Below are 21,060 nucleotides of genomic sequence, written 5' to 3'. Positions count from 1 at the left end.
TAATTTAAAGAAGCACATTTTATTTTATGTATTTGTTTGTTTATTTATAATGCGCCGAAGGCCGCAGGCGTCAGGGTGCATACAATAAGAAAAGGACAGGTAGAGAAAGACAAAACAGAGGTCACGGGACACAACACGTATGCCGGGACAGAATGGACAGAAGCATAATGTTAACCTAGGGAGTTAGTCAAGTGATTTTAATGAAAGAGGAACGTTTTTAACCTCTTTCCAAAGGCAAGGAGGTTTGTCTCAAGCCTAAGGCTGATAGGAAGTTCATTCCATGCGACTTAAGAACTAGCTTGCTCCCTGACATCCTTCAGAGGTCTATAAACTGAGAGCCATTGCATTGGCAAGTGGCAACTGTTCTTTGAAATCTGAGAAATTCGACGCACAGCCTTGTAGCAACACATCATATTCATATAATGCATAATGGGTGTGTTTTAAAAACAATAATGTAGACATATCGGTGCAACAACTCAATACCTGCCTCTTCTCAGCTTCCCTGATCCAGCCTCATCCCGATTCACTGGTGGTGGGCGGGCGGGGCTGTTTGAGGTATGTCTTGCTCTACTTATACAAGTAAAACACAGAAGTTTCAAGGTAGATAGAATAGCAACATATATTGCAGTAAAAACTGGGGTGCCGGAGTCCGCCCCTGTAATTAAGTAAATACATTCCCTTGTGGTCATCTCAGTCCTTCTGACATTGATAAAGTGAGTATCATTAAAGTGGGTAATAATCACATTTATTTTTACAAGGCTTAGATCCAGGAGAAATTCAGCATGAAGTACATGCAAATGTGGTACTCTTGGTAATGTTATTATTATTATTATTATTATTATTATTATTATTATTATTATTATTATTATTATTATTATTAATCATAATATTTGCATCGCTGTTGCCATTATCCATTCCTAATCAGGGCTAATGAGGAGAGTGGCAGGTACTCTTTGCAATGCTATTGTTATTATTATTATTAATATTTGCATCGCTGTTGCCATTGTCCATTCCTAATCAGAGCTAATGAGGAGAGTGCCAGGTACTGTTTGTAATGCTATTGTTATCTTTATTATTATTATTATTATTATTATTATTATTATTATTATTATTAATCATAATATTTGCATCGCTGTTGCCATTATCCATTCCTAATCAGGGCTAAAGAGGAGAGTGGCAGGTACTCTTTGCAATGCTATTATTATTATTATTATTATTATTATTATTATTATTATTAATAATATTTGCATCGCTGTTGCCATTATCCATTCCTAATACAACACTAATGATGAGAGTGCTATATTGCCAAAGACCGTCTCCTGTCTCTTTCATTTATTAAACTCCAACAATGAATCACGTCAATTCTGGATAAAAGCAAAACTGCGCCAGGCGCTTTGATTCCGCACTTTTATTGCTCCGCCTGATTAAATGAAGCCAACTTTCATGTTAATCAGCTTTGCATCGTGTGTATTTTAAAACGCGCGTGAACAGGTGGTAATTATCGCTGATGATGGAACATTCGGGAAAGGGCGCGGAGTTGATAATCTTAATGAGGAGCTGACATTAATTTGCTGTCTTTAAATGGCTCCGCTAATGCGAGGGGTCTGTATTGACAGGCTTAATTATTCTCGCTGTGCTGGAAAGAGAATCATGTTGTGTGTGATTTTTGACAGCACCGACGAGCTTTGTAAATGTTGTATTGACAAATGACACTTCCCGCCCAGCCTGGATGTGTTAAAGGAAGTAGCATTTGGCATTGCAATGCCCGCGAGTATCGTATTGGTTGCATACTTAAGACTGAGCGTGCGTGTACACGTCTGACCCGTACTTAGGGGTGCTAAGCAGAAAATGGGTTCATACAAGAATATGCAATAACCAGATGGCAGGGCTGTCATTTAACCTCTCAACAAGGTCTGCAAAAACTGACTCTATAGATGTTTTGGAGTACATCTTTGATGATACCTTCCCATTAAGTGTGCTGGCTGGGGCTGATGGGAGCTGTAGTCCAACAAATCTGGACAGAACCCTACCCTGCCTTGATACAGTTTTCTGAGGTCCATACAATAATTAACGAGTTCCTGCATCCTTGGATGTTTGTCTCTCAGTGTCAGCCTTATCGGTGGCAGCGCCCCAGGAAGTTTCCTAAAAATGTGACTCCTCCCACATCCCCGCACGCGGAACCTGTGTTGTGTTTTCTTGTTACCAAGACAAACACATTGCCCCTGGGCTATCCTTCCTCCCCAAAAAGGGATTGTTCAGAAACAAAATGGAAAATAGTAATATCTCGAGAGGTTTGAAGCTGAAGGAAAAGAATGGATGGTATTATTTTGTTGGAACATCTGGATTTATAATGTTCTACTTTCAATTGCAATTAAACAGCTCCCATCAGGTGGTAGGTAGCGGTCCGTAGAAGATACGAAGAAGTACGGCCGTCTACTTTGTTAAGATATGGGTCTACAAGAAGTTCTGGATGCCATTAAACAGGCAAAACACCTCTCTGAGTTAAGATGTGTGTTAAGTACGAATATGGCTCAATCTAGTCATAGTCACCAGCAGGAGTTACAGTTAATCAACCAGTTGGATGTTTACCCCGTCCAGTCTTCTACGACACCGGTTACCTCCTCCTCTTTTCCCGCGGAATATGTGAGGGAACCCCTGAGAAAATCCCACCCTATTCTCAAACATATTACTGTCTCTGGAAAGATGAGGAGCAAGGAGGCCGGTAGTTCAAAACCTAGTACTCCTCAACTCACTCCAGCCCCCTTTCCTGTTACTAACGTAAGGAACCACGACCCCACAATGCACATTAATCCCCCGGAATTAAAGTGATGTCTTTTAAATACTCGTTCTCTTGTTAAGCACTCAGTGGAAATTGCAGATACAATTCAGGAATTGGATCTTGATATCCTATTTCTTACGGAAACCTGGATGTCTGAATCCACACACCATGCTATGCTCCTTTCTACTCCTGAGGGCTACCTTACTACTCAAACCATGTGAGAAAATGGCAGAGGTGGGGGAGTGGCTATTATTTTCAAACAAAATCTGAAAATGCATATCATTAATCTGACTAATCCAGAGAATTGTGAAGCTCTTATGGAAAAATTAAATATTAACGCCACATTCTCTATCAGCATATTATTGATATATCGTCCCCTTAGAATATCTACTGGGTTTGAAGAACAACTATTGGACACTATTGGCAATATATCTAAAGACTAAACCTCTTTTCTTATTCTTGGAGATTTTAACTATTGGTACAATAATCCTCTTGACAAAGTCTCCTCGGACTTAGTCTGGTCGCTGGAATCCATTGGGTTCCAACAACAAATTGGTAGTGCCACCCACAAAGATGGCAACACATTGGACTGGATTGTTACGAAAAATTTACAAACCAGTATCTGCCATTACAGAATGTATCTGGTCTGATCACTATCTCATTAATTTTGAATATGCAACTCAAGGACCAGTAACTTGCATCAAGATTAAAAACAATCCTTTGACGACTTGGTGTAACCAAAAAAATGTGATGCATGCTGCATTTAAGGAATTGGTTATTCCTCTTCTTCCCCCGCTACAAAAACACCATCCTCTTGATGAATTCACCAAATTGTTTAGGCTAGCTAATAACACAGCTTTTGACACGCTTGCCCCCCTTAAACCTGCTAAACTGAACAAATCCACCAATCAGAATTAAATGGTTTTCTGAAGAAATTCTGACAGCGAGACGTATTAAACGTACTACTGAAAGATGTTGGAGAAAAGTTCTGTCCATGGAAAATTTTAAGTGTTATAAACAGGCTGTAAAAAGCTATAAACAAACAATTTTTGATGCCAAAGCGAATCATTTTAACGATATAATTCATCAGGCCAAATCTCATAGTAAGGACATTTTCTCCATTTTGGAAGAATTAAAGAACCACTTGGTCACCAATCAGTCACAAGAAAGCAATGCTTGGTGTCAAGCAATCCATGATGGTTTTAATAGTAAAACCGAGAAACACCAACAGGCTATCAAAGAGCAATTGAATACTCTTCTTAATCGTCCTGTGGTATTGCAGAATTTGGAACCTGGCATTAAACCACCATTGGAAATGTTTTTGTTTGAAAAAGTATCAGAATGGGAAGTTCTGGAGATCATTCATAAATTGAAGCCATTTTCCTGTAAAGGCGATGCCTTTCCTGCAAAACTTTTCAAAGACTGTGCTGCTACCTTGGCCCCTGGGGTCACACATATTGTCAATCAGTTCTTTGATGAATCGTACATACCTAACAACCTCAAAGAGGGCTGGATCACTCCTCTATTAAAGAAAGAGAACCTTGATCCAGCAATACCTAGTAATTTTAGACCTATTAACAACATACCGTTCTTATTGAAGATCATTGACAAGATTGCCTATCAACAATATCAGAATTTAGTAAAAAGTAATAATATCCTTCCTGAGGAACAGTCTGGGTTCCGGGCCAACCATGGCACCAAGGCAGCCCTTTTGAACCTTCAGGACAACATTGTGTACATTATAGAGAATGGAAATCCGGCTCTCCTTCTCTTGTTGGATCTTTCTTCAGCATTTCATTTGATCAACGATGAGCTCTTGGCCGAAATACTTATTTCAGTAGGTAGATGCTGCCAGGCCGCAGCAGACTGGTTCAAATCCTTCTTAGGCCCTACATCAGCAGCTGTTGTCAAGGGGAATCTCTCCTCATTAATCATCCCACTTTTATGTAGTGTCCCTCAGGGCTCTTGCTTGTCGCCTCTTCTGTTCAATATCATCTCTAAACTCTTATGTGACATGCTACGATCCATGGGTGTCAGTTTTACAAATTATGCTGATGACACCCAGCTGGTGTTCACGCTATCCGGAGACTATGAACAAGATGCCTGTAGAGTAAGAGATGTTTTCTCAGCGATACAAACCTGGATGGCATCAAACTCACTGCCTCTGAATGAAGCTAAAACTGAGCTAATGATTATTGGTACCCCGCAGAGACTTAAACTGCTTGAGGATAAGTCTCATAGTTTCAAAATTAACAACAGTATCATTAAAGTTCTGTCTACATGGACTCTCATCTTTCGTACAAAAGACATGCATCCTATCTTAAATCAACCTGTGCATTCTTCTCTAACCTCCTCTGGCAAATTCGCCCGTATCTATCCAAGCCCAACTTGGTCGGTGCAATTGTTAATTTTAAACTCAAATACTGCAACAGCCAGGTGATGGGTACTTCTAAGTCTAACATAAGGAAGCTGCAAACTATCCAAAATGGAGCTGTTAGAGCAGTCAATGGTTTAAGCAAATACTCTAAGGTATCAGCAGAGAGTCTGCATTGGCTCGCAGTCGGACAACAAATTAAATTTAAAAGTGCTGCAATTGTCTTCAAATGTGTGTCCGGGATGGCTCCCAAATACCTCTTGGACAAAATACAGAAGAACCCATTAGGAGATTTTTGTGATCCAACAGTAACATTGATTTGTTACAACTTCGCCAAATCCTCAAAAGAGCAGTTAGTATTAATTTCAGCTTTTGGGCTCCTAAGATCTGGAACTCACTTCCGGTGTCGATAAAAAATGGTGGATACATCAGTATATTTAAAAAATAACTCAAGACGTGGTTGTTCAATGGTGGTACTGAGTAATCCATGCCTCCTGCTTCTGGTTTTTGCCTGCTGCCTGCTTTATGTTCTCTGTGGTGTTTTGTCCATGTGAGCGCTCTGAGGCCTTCGGGTGATTTTGCGAAATACAAAAAACAATATAGATAGACAGAAATTGGTAGAGGGCTCAGTCTCTATAAGTCAGTTAACTTCTGAAGAGTAATGATTCAATCCTTGTGGGGAAAGCTATGAGAAAAGATCTAAGTGCAGTTTGGCTAAGAGAAAATGCCATGTTTGTGGTAGTCTGCTTAAAAAGGATTGACTGAGGGTCTATCACTTCTTGAGGGAGGTTCTTTTTAGGTCGTGCCACTCTTTGTATAAACTAGTTGGGAACCTCCAGAGACCCACAGTTTGTCTATGATGGGGACTTCAGTGTCTCCTGAGAGGCAGTGCAGCAAAATCAGAACTAGGATAATGGGAGCACATTGGTGAGTACCTGAGATTGTCCGCTCTGCATTCCATTGTACCACTGCTGATATGATTTAGATAATTCATATCCTGTTTTTTTCTTTAGATCTTGTCTGGTTGTTCAGACTACTGTATCTGACTACTGATTTGGTGATATGAAAAATGTATGCCATTACTAAGTTCGAGTTCATACAAAGGTACACATTTCCTTTGTGGGTTATCAGATAAGGAGTATTAGATGTATGTACACTTACAGGGTATCATTAAACAAGTGGCAAACCGGCAAACCTTACAGAAACTGAACTTTCTAAACATTAAGACAGTGTGAGATTTTAGTTTATTTTAATCAGCATGTCCATATACAATGTGGTGAGTTTCCATCTTGCTGTGAAATACTTTCTAATAGACAGGCATAGTAGTTGCAGGGGTGAGGGTGAAAGGTGGGCGATCGGTGGTCCACAGTGTAGTGTTTCAGGGCAGATTTGATGCTCTGGGATAAGAAGGAGAGGCAGTCCCATAACAGCAATGGTTAGGCAGATCCGGGCTAAAGCAAATAAGATATGAAATAGATTTTGTGCCAGGTATGTAGTGGCTCAGTATTGCGTATTGCATTTCTTGAAAAACAAGTAATTTTCAGGTTAGAATTAATTCACTCCTGAACTGGAAGCAATTGGTACAAAGTCAACACAACTTACAGAGCAACAATAATCCAGAGAGCTAAGAAGGAGAAAATGAAAGAAAATTCTCTTTGAATCACGAGGAGAAAATACAAAAAGTAAAGTGGGTTTCTAACAGAAAGTGGAACTTTCTGCCAATGCTTAGAATGTAAGAACTGCAGATGTCCACAAACTGGGTGTGCAGGGGACGGGAGGTTTCCACAAGTTTGTGGACATCTGCAGTTCTTACATTGGTCAGTACAACCTAGTGTCAAGGTTGTTTTTTTTCTCCCCGACACCTCACCAATTATCTTTAATCCATCTACAATCACTTACGTATTGGTGTGCAAATGGCCAACTAGAGTACAGATTCCAATGCTTAGAAGCCAAGAAGTGACGCAAGATTGGGCACAAGGGGGTTTGGGTACTGTAATTAGAAAGTGAGGCTGAGATTGATGATAGTGAGAAGGCCTGCAGAGGGAAATGGGAGAAGAACAATATGGAGAGGGCCAGAAGAAAAGGCAGTAAAATGGGCACAAACTAAGTACTTGCAGTGTTTGAATCCGTTAAAAGTGAACAAGTAGACAGAGAATTGGGGATAAACGGAAAATAAGCCAGATAGCAGTCTACATGAGGATTAGAAGATGAAAAGAGTAGCATAAAAGAGAAACCTTAGTTGTGAAGTAAGCAGTAAAATCGGGAGGAGAGGGGGAGGGGGGAAAAGAAGGGCCGGAGATGCAGGGTACGTGATTTGATTAATTTGCTACAATAGATGATGAGAATGAGGAGAACGAGTAAGAAATAAAATCAGCACAGTACTGTTTTATAGCCAAGAAAAGTGAGATGTTTGTTCCAAATGATCACATGCTTCGGAGGGAAGGAATACCGACATATTGCTCATAATGATAGCTTGAGCGTCCATTCCATTTCTTCATATGCAGTTGTAGATTTGGATGAGAGAGAGATATCCTTCAGTTGGTGTCTCAGAATTGCACCAGAGAAATCATCTCATAGCTTCACATAATTGCTTTGAAAGCAGTCATTCAGGCTGTTTGGTGATCTTTAAGCAGAAGGATAGAACACATTGTGACGAAATATTGGGTTCCCAGACCACTGTCATTGGTAGAACAATAAGGAGGGTAAGTCAATGAGACTTCTGGGTTAAGCATAAATAGGCAGCACTGAGTGTAGTGTAAGGAAAGAACAGTAAGGTAGTGTCGTTTTCATCATTAATTCATTGCATCTCAAATTGCCTGGTTCAAGTGAGTGAGATGTTTTGCAAAGTTTGCAAAGTTAGAGTTTGTCAATTTCCAGCTCTTTACTAGTTTATGATTAGTAGAACTAATGCAATGGTGTGTGAATGTGTCACATGCAAGCAATGTGCCCAAGCTTTCCCTAGAAGTGGGTGAGCTTGCTTGATTTGTCTATGTCTACAACTTCCCATTTTAACCCCCTGGGATAGCCATTGAGGCTTCTGCTGTCCATTTTAGCTGAGTTAAGAATGGGCAGTGCAAGAAAGACAAAGGGGACAAGGGTGATGGCTAACTGGAAGGGGAAATGGTCGTGAATAGGTAGGTTAATCAAAGGCCAAACCTGCATGGCCATGGCGTGGTGTCAATTTAACAATGCAATGTAACTATGAATATGCCCATGGCTGGAAGTCATGATCAATGGAAACTTAATTAACTTAAACAGCGAATAGACTTGAATGGCATTGATGAACAGGAACTCTACGCTACTCGTATGGTCATTTCTAGAGGTAAATCATATTGTAAGGACGTAACCGCAGTCTCTTACTTAGAGCTCTGATTTTAAGAATTAGCAATGATGACAGGCAGTAAAATATGACAGATTGTGTTGTTATTGTAATGAAATTTAATGACATGCAATGTATGTGGTTTTGTTTAGCGCCCTTCTGCCACTGTTTGTGGCCTTGCTATCCATGGCTCTGTAACAAAAACGTCAGTAGTGGGGGTCACAACTAGGTCAGTGAGAGAGGCAGATGCTAAACCTGTGGGGTTGAAGTGTGTAGGAAGTACCTGGTTCCTTGATACCAATCTTATTTCTATGGGTTTGACGGGGAAACTTGTAGTGTGCTAGCCATAGGGAAGAACCCAAGATGTGATATACTAGCATTTTGAAGCATGGGCAGAGGCAGGTAGATTTACACACAAGGTTTATTTAACACGCCCGGCTCCTGTGGGGCATGTATACATTCAGTAACAATAATTAACAACAATTAACAGATATAAAGTATGTAGGGGACATGAAAACTGTCGTCTCTCGCTTCTTCACTCTCTGCCATCCCCAACCATCAGGTCTCACATGCTTCCATACAGACCCCGAACTCTCCCTACATTCCAATCACCATGAGCCGAGACTTCACCATACTACACAACCCCCTTCCCTTCACCAGGAACTCCTCCCACTTTACGATTCAGTATAATCGACCAAATGTCCAGGCCTTCAGTAACTCCTTCCGAACCTTGTTGTCCTCCATGGCATATCTGTATTATCTGCCAAGGAAAATGTACTCCCAGAAAAAGTACTCACTCCTGAAGACCCAACGCCATCACTTTTCCTTCCAGACTCACGTTCATCCACCTTCTCCCTCAACACTGACCCCTTTAACATCACCTCTTCTTTTTAAAATGCCACTATTCAACTGCTCCCTCACACTCCTCTCATCGTCCAGGCCCTCTATAGTCCCCAGGTCATCTCAACACCTTCTTCTCTGATGTGACCTTTTTCCTTGAGTCACTTCCTACCATCATCCCTGTTGTCATGCTGGGGAACTTCAACCATCCCAAGCCCTTTGCAGGCCCCTGCCTTGAACTTAAATGCCTCATATCTAACCACTGTGTCTACTCCCCCCACGAGAATCATCCCCTCTCTATCTTCACCTTGAGTTTCTCTTTAATTCACTCACCTTCTCAGACCTCTCCATTGTCCCCTCTTCCCCTGATCAGCCCATTGTTCACTTCAATATCTCTGTCCCTCCCCCTTCAACTCCTCATCTCACCTCTTCACTAACTAGGAGGACATTCAGGCATGACTCTCTGTGTCCTTACCTTGATGTCTACGAGGTCTTCTCTCCTGTCTCATTCTGTGAATTATGTTTCTTCCATTGACCGTGCTTTCTCTGACTTTCACTAAGCACTTATGACTCAATTCGACCAACACTATAATGCTTGCATGTTCACACCTTCACGTCCCATCCTCAGCCCAAGATCTCCTCTGAAAGGCAGACTCTCAAAACAAACTCATCATGAACTATGATGCTGGCGCAAATTACGGACATCTTCCCAACCCATACTCTTCAAAACTTCCCTTGCTGTCTTACGCTCAGCGCTGAACTCTGCCATTTCCTCCTACTTGATAAAAGCACTGTCCTCCCTACGGAATCATGCCTACAAACTATTATCTAGCCTCCAATCTTTGCTCATACCTCGAAAGCCAATATCCATCACCTCATTACTTTCTGCTATTTACTTTTTTCACTGCTTTTTCTCTAAACTTCATGACACTCAAAGTCCTCATCTCTCTCCCCCAACACATTTTCTGTCCACCACCTCTTCCCACTTCTTCTATGCTTAACCACTTCTAATCTACCTCTCCTATTGAATTAGCACCCATCCTCATGCTAACCTTTTATCTTTATACCAACTTCCAATGCCACCCATAACTTCCTATTTCCTTCCCACCCAACCTTCTTGCTTGCTCCCTCATCCAAAGCTTGCAATATTGTGGTTCTCTTTGACAGGGACAAATTAATGCAACAATTTGTCACTCGCATTTACCTCGTCAACATTCAGAAAATGTGTCCTTTTCATGCTAAACACTCTACAAAAATTCCAATCTCCACTCTTGTGCTCACCAAGCTGCACTACTGTCTGTTCAAGCCAACTCCTTGACCTTTCTCTCTTTCTCTTCCTCCCTCTAGACAAAGTACTCAACTTTCCTATCTTTACACTAGACAAACTACCCAGATCCTCCCCCATTCAACCTACCAAACACAAGCTCAGCTGTCATTGGTCTTCTACATCAATACCAGTGTGATTGAATCCCAGTTTACTAACCATCTTATTTTCTCTGATACTCTTCTGTACTCAACCTCACCATCTCATACTCTCCCTCTGCCTCCTCTCGCTTACACTATTACTCCCTATTTGCCCTGCTCAACTGGAACTACTGGCCATAACAATAAAAGCCAGCACAACTGTGGATCTCTTCAAAGCTCGGCTTAAATGTCACTTACTTGCTGAAGAGTAGGAGCACCCTGCCCTCTCTCCAATTCTCCCTACTTGACTCCACCACTGCCTCCAGTGACACTTAATAATGCAATTATGTATCATGAATTAGTACTCCTCTTCAGTTTGAAGTACTTGCCCCCTTATTTTCATTTGACCGATGCAAGTCACCTGTTTTCCTATGTACATTGTATTTCTGTTTGTTTGGTTTTGCCCCTTGAATATGTACTCATTTTTTAAACCCTCATAAACTGGATAGTGGGCAGTCATAATGTCGACAGTAAAAATGTCGTCAGTCAAAATTTCGAAAAATAAATGTCGAAAAAAATAATGTCGACAAACAATAATGTCGACATTTTTTCGATATTTTTTTGAAATGTTCTATTTATTGTATGAATAAATAAATACATATGTATAACTAAGATGTGTTGAGTATGAGGGGTGGTGGGGGGTGTGGGGGGGTGGCAGGGGGTGTTGGGTGAGAGGGGTTGGTGGAGACACCCCCATAGTAAATGATACTCTTTATTTATTTAATTATTGAATAAATAAATAAATATATAATCAGTATGTGTTGAGTATGAGGGGTGAGAGGGTGGTTGGGGGGGGTGTGGGGGGGGGGGTGGCAGGGGGGTGTTGGGTGAGGGGGGGTTGGGGGGACCCCCCATAGTAAATGATACTCTTTTTATTTATTTAATTATTGAATAAATAAATAAATATATAATTAGTATGTTTTGAGTATGATGGGTGAGAGGGTGGTTGGGGGGGTGGCAGGGGGGTGTTGGGTGAGGGGGGGTTGGGGGGGACCCCCCCCCCATAGTAAATGATACTCTTTTTGGTTATTTATTTATTGAAAAAATAAATAAATAAATAAATAAATATATAAATAGAATGTGTTGAGTATGAGGGGTGGGAGAGTGGTGGTGGGGAGTGTGGGGGGGTTGCAGGGGGGTGTTGGGTGAGGTGTTGATAGTTCTAAGTGACATTTTTTTTGTCGACATTTTTTTTTATAAAAAATGACTTTTTACATTATAAGTATAGGATGTCGACATTATTGTTTTCGACATTTTTTTTTCGACATTTTTGTTTGTCGACATTTTTTTTTCGAAATTATGACTATAAACCACTGTATCACTACTTGTTCTCATCTTTATGCTATTGCACAGGCAGCATTGGCAGGAATGCTTCCAACATCTGTACATTTGTTACTGTAAGTCATAAATTGACATCCCGTTCTTCAAATAAATACAAATCACATACTATTCATGCAAATGACTCTCTGTCAGACCAGAAGAGATGTGGCATAATGTCTTGGGACACAGTCTTTAGGCTAGATTTCCAAATTCTGTTCCTGACAGCACACGTTTTGGTAAGTGTCAGTCCCCTATTGAAGCAGCATATGTTCAGGCACGTGTAGCAGGTCAAGGTCAGAGAGTAGAGGCAATGTATGCATGCTCAAACTGACTGAGAGAGAAACAAATGAAAAACAATAAAGGGATGCCTTTGTTTGCTTGCTCCACCTACTTACCTGTCAACACTACTCTCTCTGACTGCCCGGGGTGGTCATTTTCTAGAGTTTCCAATCCGAAGTTTTCAACAAAGTCTTTCTGGGCGGCTGCTAAGTGTCAAGGTGACACCCTGCGAGACATCAAGTAGTCAACATGTCAAGGGCTGAGAGTGGGGAGGTGTTCCTAGTGCCAGGGTCACCAGCAGACACACTCTTGATTAATGAGAAGAACACACTACTATTCTTGAGCAGCTTCGAGGGATACGGAGGTTTTAGTGGTGGTGAGTGATAAAGAACAGGATGTAGAAGGCAGAAGCCTGATCTGGATTCTGTGGTCTCTGGAAGACCTTTTAGCAGTAGTGCAGTGATGGGCACTGTCTCTGGATAAAGTAAAATTAAGAAAATGCTTCGTCTTTCCTGTTTAAAATATGGTGCACATTTGGATAGAGGCATGATTCTTTGTTACATCCAGTCCAATAACCAATAACCACACTGTGGGATCAGGCCGTGGTTAGGGGTGGTGTGGTCAGTATGTTTGCGACACAGATAACATGGTGTGTGATACCATTGGTGGTTATTGATACTCGCAGCAGTACAGACTAAGCAGGGGTGCCGATTAGCCAGAACACTCTGCCAACCAAAGTTAAAATAAAATAGTGTCACTCTTCTTGGGAAGAAGAATCCCATTTGGAAGGAAGGCCTGTCATTTTGTTAGCCATGCAGCAGGGGTAAGGGGATATCCCGGCCCGTTCCGCAACAATGCAGGCCAAGCCGCAACACTGATTACGCGGAATGCTTACCTGATCAAACCACACAGTCATTTTGAATGAACAAAACATTCTCTCCGCTCATCCTGACCACAATATTTTGGCCTCTGATGTTGGAAGTAACACCTGCCATTCAGTGCAACCAATGCCTGGGATCACGGCCACGACTCCTTCCACGCCACTGCACAGAGCTGAACACAGATCCAAAAGCCCCACCATTGATCAGTCCCGCTCCACTCAGCAGAAGCTGTTTTCCCACCCTTTCAACGTTTGCCCTGGGTCACGGGCCAAGAGCATAGGCCGTCCAGTTTTCTGAAAAACTATTTCTCGTGCCTGTGGAGAAATCCGTCGTGTGGCAAATTCGATCTCTAAATTAGAGAGGGGCTAGGTGAAATGTTTGTATACAAACGCTCCTTAAAATTTCCGAAGCATTTCAGTGTTTTGTGCTGAAAGCACACCCACTATTAAATTAACATACCCCCCAAAAAAACATGGATTCCTTTCCCATTTTTTCCACTTTTATTGAAACCCTGATAGCTTCTTATCTACATTCTGTAAGTGATACTTGTTATTCATTCAAGTCAAGTTTTACCTAATCTAAAACTGTTTCATGCTACTGTAGTGTGTTGCACTGTAAATTGTGTTTAGTGACTACTTGTATTATTGAAAGATGAAAAAAGACAGGACACACTCGCAAGTGGCCTTGAATTTCCTAGTACCAGGTGAGTATATGGCATCTCAGGAAAACCTTTGAGCCATATGACTAGTGATAAGTGGCCTTCTCAATGATGATGACTAACCTCGGTAACCTGAATTTAATAAGTCATCAAGTAAAAATTAATAATGATCATTGTACACTATAAGGATGGGGAAGAGCCAAGATAGCCGGAATCTAGGCTACCACAAGGTGTTGTTGGAAGAGCCAGGTCGTTTGTTTTTTCCTCAACTTAAAGAGAGCTGCAGCAGTCCACATTTCCACAAGGCTAGAGAACCAGAGGACTGGATTGTGGCACGATGCTGGCAGTTACTCAGTTTTCTCTTTTCAGTCTGGGGATGGTCTTACCGAAATATGACTGTGTGCTGCCTGATGTTTTTAGTTTGTCCATCAGGCAGGACATCATGCTGGCAGTGGTTGGCTTGTAGGCGAGGCATGCAGTTTTGAACCAGATCATATCCAGGATGGGGAGGCAGTGCAATTTGTGCAAGGTTTGGGTAATATGCTCACATTTCTTAGAGCCAGAGATGAGGCAAACTGGGGCAGGCTGGGTCACTTTAAAGGGTGTCAAAGGAGCATCCTGGATCCCTGTTGAGGAGAACATTATCCCGTCGATATGTGCATCAACATTCAGAGCACCTGCTGCGGGAAGAAGGATTTGATCTTGTAGAACAGTGAAATTTCTGATACCACGTCTTTTGAGCCTTTTTTACAATGTTTTGGTTGGGTTACGTTTTAAGAAGCCACTCTTTAATACACGTTTGAATGAATCCAAGGTATAAGCAAAGGCAAGCCAGACCTTGTCGGCCCATTATATAGTGAATTGTGATTTTTGGACTCATCCAGTGACTACACCTCTCTCCTGGTCTGACCATGCTCTCCTCTCATCTGGAGCTCCTGGACTCCCTGGATAAGCCTCTGCCTGCACTGCCAGTCTCCCGCTCTGTCATTCAACTAATGCAGCGAGTGTCAGTCACTGCTTTTGCTGCCATTTCCATCCCCCCTCCCACCCCGTGCCATTGTTTCTCCTATCGACATAGCCCTCACCAACATTCATCTCTCCATCTCCAACATCCTTGACACCCTTGCCCCTGCCAATTAGGATCCATATGAAACCTGCCTCCAAGCGCAACAGCTGGTATGATTCGGACCTATACTCTCTGAAATGCAAGTGCAGAGTTGCTGAACAGAAGTGTCAGGCTTCAAGCACATCCATTAACAAACTGGCCTGTCACCTGCTCCAAAGGCATTACAGTCTCTCCATCTGCTCCAAGAAGAGGGCCCATTTTCAAGCTCACATCTCTCGGTTCACCAACAATGCAGCTGAATTGTTCAAAATATGTAAGGAACTAGCCAATCCTACTGCAGTTTCCAAATCTCCTCTTCCATCCAAGGTCCTCTGTAATGCCCTGCCATTTTATAACCAAAACCCCATACATTCTGTCCTCACTCTCCTCTATACCCCTGCTACTCCCCAATCTACTCTCAGACCTCCCTTGGCCCCCCTGCTTCCCATACTCTCATCCTTCTTGCCCATACCACTGGATGAGGTCTTTCAATCTGTCTGCTTTATGAAGGTCTCCTCCAAACAGGTGCTACCCTGCTCCTCCAGAACTATCAAGGACAACATTTCCTCTCTCGCTGCCATGGTTGATTTCTGCAACCATTCCTTTGCCATTGGCTCCTTCCCACTATCCTCAAGAACTCCCTTGTGGACCCTCTCTTAAAAAGTCTGCCTACCAACCACTCCTGCCCTACTAACTACCACCCTATCTCCTCTGCCCCCTTCCTGGGAAAACTCTTGCAGAAGTTGGTCATCTACCAACTGACCCACCACACTGAATCTGTTGGCTGTCTCCATGACCACCATTCTGTCTTCAGAGCATCTATAGGCACAGAAACTGCTATCCTGAGCACCCATGAAAACCTGCTCTCAAATCTTGACTCCAATTCTCCTTCTGTTCTCATCCTCCTTGATTTGTCCCTTGCCTTTGACATGGTCAATCATGTAATCCTCAAAAAGAGGCTCTGTGATACCATTGGTATCACAGATCTGGCACTGGATTGGTTGACCTCATTTCTATCTAATCAACCTTCCCAGGTACAACTGGCCCCTTTCCTCTCCTCCATCTCACTCTCTACCTGTGGTGTCCCTCAGGGCACCATCCTATTGCCTTGGCTCTTCAACATCTACATTGCCCCTCCGGCCCACTTGATCTCCTCCTTCTCTCCTCATTCGCAGTGTTATGCTGATGACACACAGCTCTCCTTCAAGCTTCCCTCCGCTGCTTCCTCTTCTTCCTCTCTCATTCCTGACGGTCTGACTGCTATTCAGGCTTGGTGCAGGGCTAATCTCTGCCTTAATGCCAATAAGACTGAGATCCTTCTCAATGGGACCCTTCTCCTCATCTTGTGAGGTTAAAAACCTTTGCATCATCTTCGGCTCCTCGTTCTCTTCAACGTCACCTCCTCAGAGGTATTCTCCCCTTCCTGATCTTCCCTCAGAAACTCAATGTCTCCAGAAATGTGGTTCTCGCTAGGCTGGGTTACTGCAACAGCCTTGTGCTCAAGCTGCCTCTTTCCTCTATTTGCCCCTTTAACTAATCCAGAATAGGATGACAAGACTTATCCTTTGACTCAAGCACAGGGACCACGACTCCCCAGCCCTTAAATTTCTCCACTGGCACCTGGTGGAGAAATGGGTGTCAGTGATGATTTGATTTGTTTCTGATTTCCCAGTCAGTCGACCTGATTGATTGATGTCAATTCCATGTCGTCCAAATGATCAATTGGGAATTGTCTGAATGGTTGTCAAAAGAGAGTACCTCTTTTCACACCTGCAATACCAACAGTGATTGTGGTGATGGGCCTAAGAGTGTGGCACATCTATCATTTCTCTGTCTTTGTGTCAAGACTTGTGCGGGGGGCATGGGGATCAGATTTGGCCCCTCATCTAGACAATAACATCTACAGTTATTTTTTTTGTTGCTTTTGAAACAGCCACCATACCATTTTTAAACATAAAATTAATGGCTGTCGGCACCCTAGAAAACAAGATGGTGTTCTAAGAGATACAACTCCTTTAGTAGAGGTGGATTACCACTTTTGCTGATGCTTTTAACGTGGGGAATTACCAAGTGGTACTGCCAACCAGGTTGGGTGTTATTGCTTAATTGTTTACATGGCAGCTGATATTATGTCCCGCAAACTACCTTCCAGAGGCTTTGCTGGCCCTCTGGCAGCAGGCATTGGGACAACCCAACTTAAATGTAAGAAATGATCACATTTCAGTAGTTGAGATCATTTTCCTAATAGACGTGAGTAGTGGTTTCGTGAGTAGTGGTTTCAAAATATGGGTGTGAAAACACAATTATGTTCAGGTTTCTGGCTAGATGTTTGGGTGTGCATCATTCGAAAAACTGCATGCATGTTTCAGGAGGCAATAGACTTACACGTTTTATAAGTTGCTACAACAGAGTAATGTCATATAACAGGTGAGTAGTGATGGCACCTTAATTAAACAAATAAATGTACATGTTTTGATTAAGTATTGCTGGCTTGCTATGTACAGTAAAGGCACCATAGCCCTGTGGCCATATGAGAGACATGTTGCTTTGGTGCAAGTGCTATTGACACTAATTGCCCTAGGATAAAATACCGTTTCGTTAAATGTATTTTTGTGACAGTGTAATGTTTGCCCTAGTGCTAAAACGTAATTCAATGTGCCCTAGAGTATCCCAGTGCAAAGAAAAGCATTGAAAGAATATGGGCCTGATTTACAAACGCGTTTTTCAATGGCACTCTCCCATGGAAAAAAGCTTTGTAAATCCAGCCTCATGCTTTTTTTTACCCCATGGCAGTTGTTGCCCTAGAGCTAATACAGTGAAACACTATTACTTCACTTGCACCAGTGAACCTATTCTAGAACAAGGGACTTGTTATCAAAAAGTGATGAAAACGGACACGGTCAAGGTGAATATGCACGCTGTTCCAAAGCATATGTGTTGTGCAGACATGTACAATAGCCATGTTAATTAACTTTTAGCATAGATTTGTATTTTTGTAAGTTTTATTTGATTTATAGTTTGTACAGAATCGATAAAAGACAAACCTTGAACAAATAGGAAACACTTGCAAAATATACAATGTATCACAAGTGAAAGCAAGCATATCCAAACATATTATCACAACAATTGTGATCATCTCATCATAAATCAGCCCTACATAATAGAATTTTCATCAAATGTAGGGAGACATTGGGATCAGACAGAAAGATGCTTTTCCTGAATCAAGTGTGCAGGCACTGTGCATTAGTAGTAAGCGCTAGATGGATGATACAAAGATTAAGTGACAACTCTACATTCTCAATGAACAATCTCCACTTCATGAGGCATTCCATTTATTTTGTGTAGGGCAATTCAAAGACAGCATTTCACTACCAGCTTCAAGCCTAGCATAGAGTGTTCAAAGAAGTGTCAAGCAGACATGCAATCCTAGAAATGGAATTCTGAGAAACAACAAAGATGCTCTTGTTGACCAAACTCACCCTTTCCTTTCTTTCCTTTCATAGAGATCCTTCTGTAGCGCCATGTTGGAGGAACTCAGGATGTCTCTGAAGTGCCAACGGCGGTTAAAACACAAACCCCAGCCACCAGTCATTGTGAAAACGGAAGAGGTCATCAACATGCACACATTTAATGACAGAAGGTTGCCAGGGAAGGAAACCATGGCATGAAGCTGGGCGTCAGGACACCCCAAGCACAAACTGTCGGCCTTTTTATTTTCCTTTTCAAAACTTTGCGAGAATGTTTCCTGTGGAAATATGCAACCTGTGCAAAATAAAAATGAGTTACCTCATGCCGCTGTGTCTATGGACCTGAGACAGCTCTGATCTAAACAGTTGCAATGGCCAGACTCCAATAACCAACATCGCGGATGAACCTAGTTCTGCGGGGTTACACTGTTTATCATGGGTTCCACCATTCTTCTGGATGAATGTTACGTGTGAGTTTTGTGACTGGTTTCAAATGCGTTCTCAGTGAGATATAAACAGGTTAATTTTTTTAAGTTCAACTGTTGCCAGGTGATTACCGACAAGAAATGTTTGGTTGAGCAAGCACCAGAGGGATTGGTCAAAAGTGAAATCAGATCTCAAATAAATATCTGCTCCGGATCGGAGCAGATGGTATGTTCTTACGAACTCTCCAATAAGAAGGGGCAGGGGTGTTGTGGGCAGGTACTGCAAGTCCCATTCTACGTGCCATATCGAAATCCACATCTGAACAAGAAGTCTAGACAATTGTTATGTATATGAAAGGAACTTTCGAATCCCATGAGAATTAGAAGAAGTACAAAAGTAATCTTACATATATCTACCCACTTTCTGGACTGTGTGTGTCACTGTTGTCATACAAAATGTCAATAATCAAGGCAATAATGATTTCATTAAATTCACTTAGATGGGTATCTATGAACATTTCAGGGGTTGGTCAATTCTTGATGACAGGTTTTTGAGAGTTCAGAAGAATGTATCAGACTGCCTCTGAAGGTCAGCAGGGGCTTGTTTACTCAATTGAGGAAGGAGGGAAGCAGGGTGCATTCAGACCTACAATGGTTTACATGTCAGACTCAACTGGAACCCTGCTCCTGCTAGGAAGTGAACCAATTAAAGCCTGTCCGATTATCTCTCACAGTTGGAAATATGATTGGCCATCTACCAAACGAATATTTGGAGAACGTTTCTAGAACCACACGTCTCAACGCAGTCAAAGTCTTTAAATGTTCCAGATGCTTGAGCAGTTTTTCAAAAAAAAATGTTCGGGTTTATTTGTGGAAATGCAAGATTTCTATGAAAATAGTTTTTGTATGGAAAATTTTGTAATACTTTTTATCAACAAAATCAAAACATTCTTTCCTGTCAGGGGTGTTATGCCAAGCATGAATGGTAGTGTGTGAGCACCACCAACGTTTGGTGAAAATTATTTTTATCATGATCAAGGAATCGTAAGAACATATTTTCAAGTTAGATTATATAAAAGGTAGGTTCACTACCAACACTGCTTACCATGCAACACCCCTGGTCTCCACTAGGCTGAGAACATAATGTAATAAAAAATTGTGTGTAAATGGTAAAATACACAAACCTCCTGACCACATTGTGATAACAGTTGAAGTGCACACAGTTTGCTGTTTGAATTCAATGCACAAAATAAAAAAAAAATCAATAAAAATTCTTGTGTTAAATTAATCGGAAGACAGTTGAACACATTTGTTGTATCTGATACATGTTTAATCCTAATTCTTCACTCCATAGTGATGAGTGGTGAATGGAAACAGACTGGAAAAACAGCATATCATTTCAGTGGTACAAAAAGTAAGTAACGTGCAACTTGCACCTTTATTCTGAGCTATCGAGAGAAATTGGATACACTATATTTTTGTCATTTTGAAAAGGATTTCAAGACAGCTGTCAAATTGCCATACATTACAGGACAATACTCTAACTCTGCCCAATGGTTAGCACATTTTAGTGTGATAGATGTGTAAGCATCACAATGATTGTGACTAATCTGCAGGGCTGATTAAACCTTCAGGTCATTTGAGAAAAAAGCCATTTTGAGCACTCAAACATTCATTTGTGTTTTGTTCTGCAAGATACTTCAAAGATCCTTGGTGGAGTCGAAGCCAATGTGCTTTTCATTGGCATACTGCAAATCAAGTGAATTTTCACAGAAACCCGAAATAGTAAGCACCAGTCACTTCGCACAAAACATGCAATTTAATTGAAAAATGGTTTGTAAGAGAAAACAAGTAGGTGGCAGAAACTTTTTCTCTCAACAAATGATATATAACTTGTGACAAGAAATCAATTTCTTCATGGAAAACACATCTGTTTGTTATATACATTAATCCATTGATTACTAAGTAAATATTGTTTTGAGGAAATTAATCAATTTATCTGAGAAGAACACTACTAAATTAATGAAAAAAACTAAGTCTGGCAGAAATATCAAACCATTTGATCAGTATGTATAATCATTAGATTTGAAGATTGTTCCATCAAATATGCATTCCACCCTGGTGGAAACTATGTTTTTGTTCTGCACAT

The 21,060-nt window shown here is 41.5% G+C and overlaps 1 protein-coding gene across 1 annotated transcript in view; it reads left to right on the top strand.

Annotated features, from left to right (window-relative positions):
* GRIK2 (glutamate ionotropic receptor kainate type subunit 2) overlaps positions 1 to 20,197 on the top strand; it is a 2,093,351-nt gene extending 2,073,154 nt beyond the window's left edge. The window contains exon 16 of the mRNA XM_069606522.1: positions 18,523 to 20,197. Within this exon, the coding sequence (XP_069462623.1) occupies positions 18,523 to 18,687 (165 nt within the window). The 3' untranslated portion in view covers positions 18,688 to 20,197. The remainder of the gene's footprint in view (positions 1 to 18,522) is intronic.
* The last annotated feature ends 863 nt before the right edge of the window (positions 20,198 to 21,060 follow it).

The sequence above is a fragment of the Ambystoma mexicanum genome, chromosome 4p (assembly GCF_040938575.1).
Source record: "Ambystoma mexicanum isolate Mex_15411 chromosome 4p, UKY_AmexF1_1, whole genome shotgun sequence".
In the NCBI taxonomy this organism is placed as follows: Eukaryota; Metazoa; Chordata; class Amphibia; order Caudata; family Ambystomatidae; genus Ambystoma; species Ambystoma mexicanum.
This window is presented reverse-complemented; position numbering and strand designations above follow the sequence as displayed.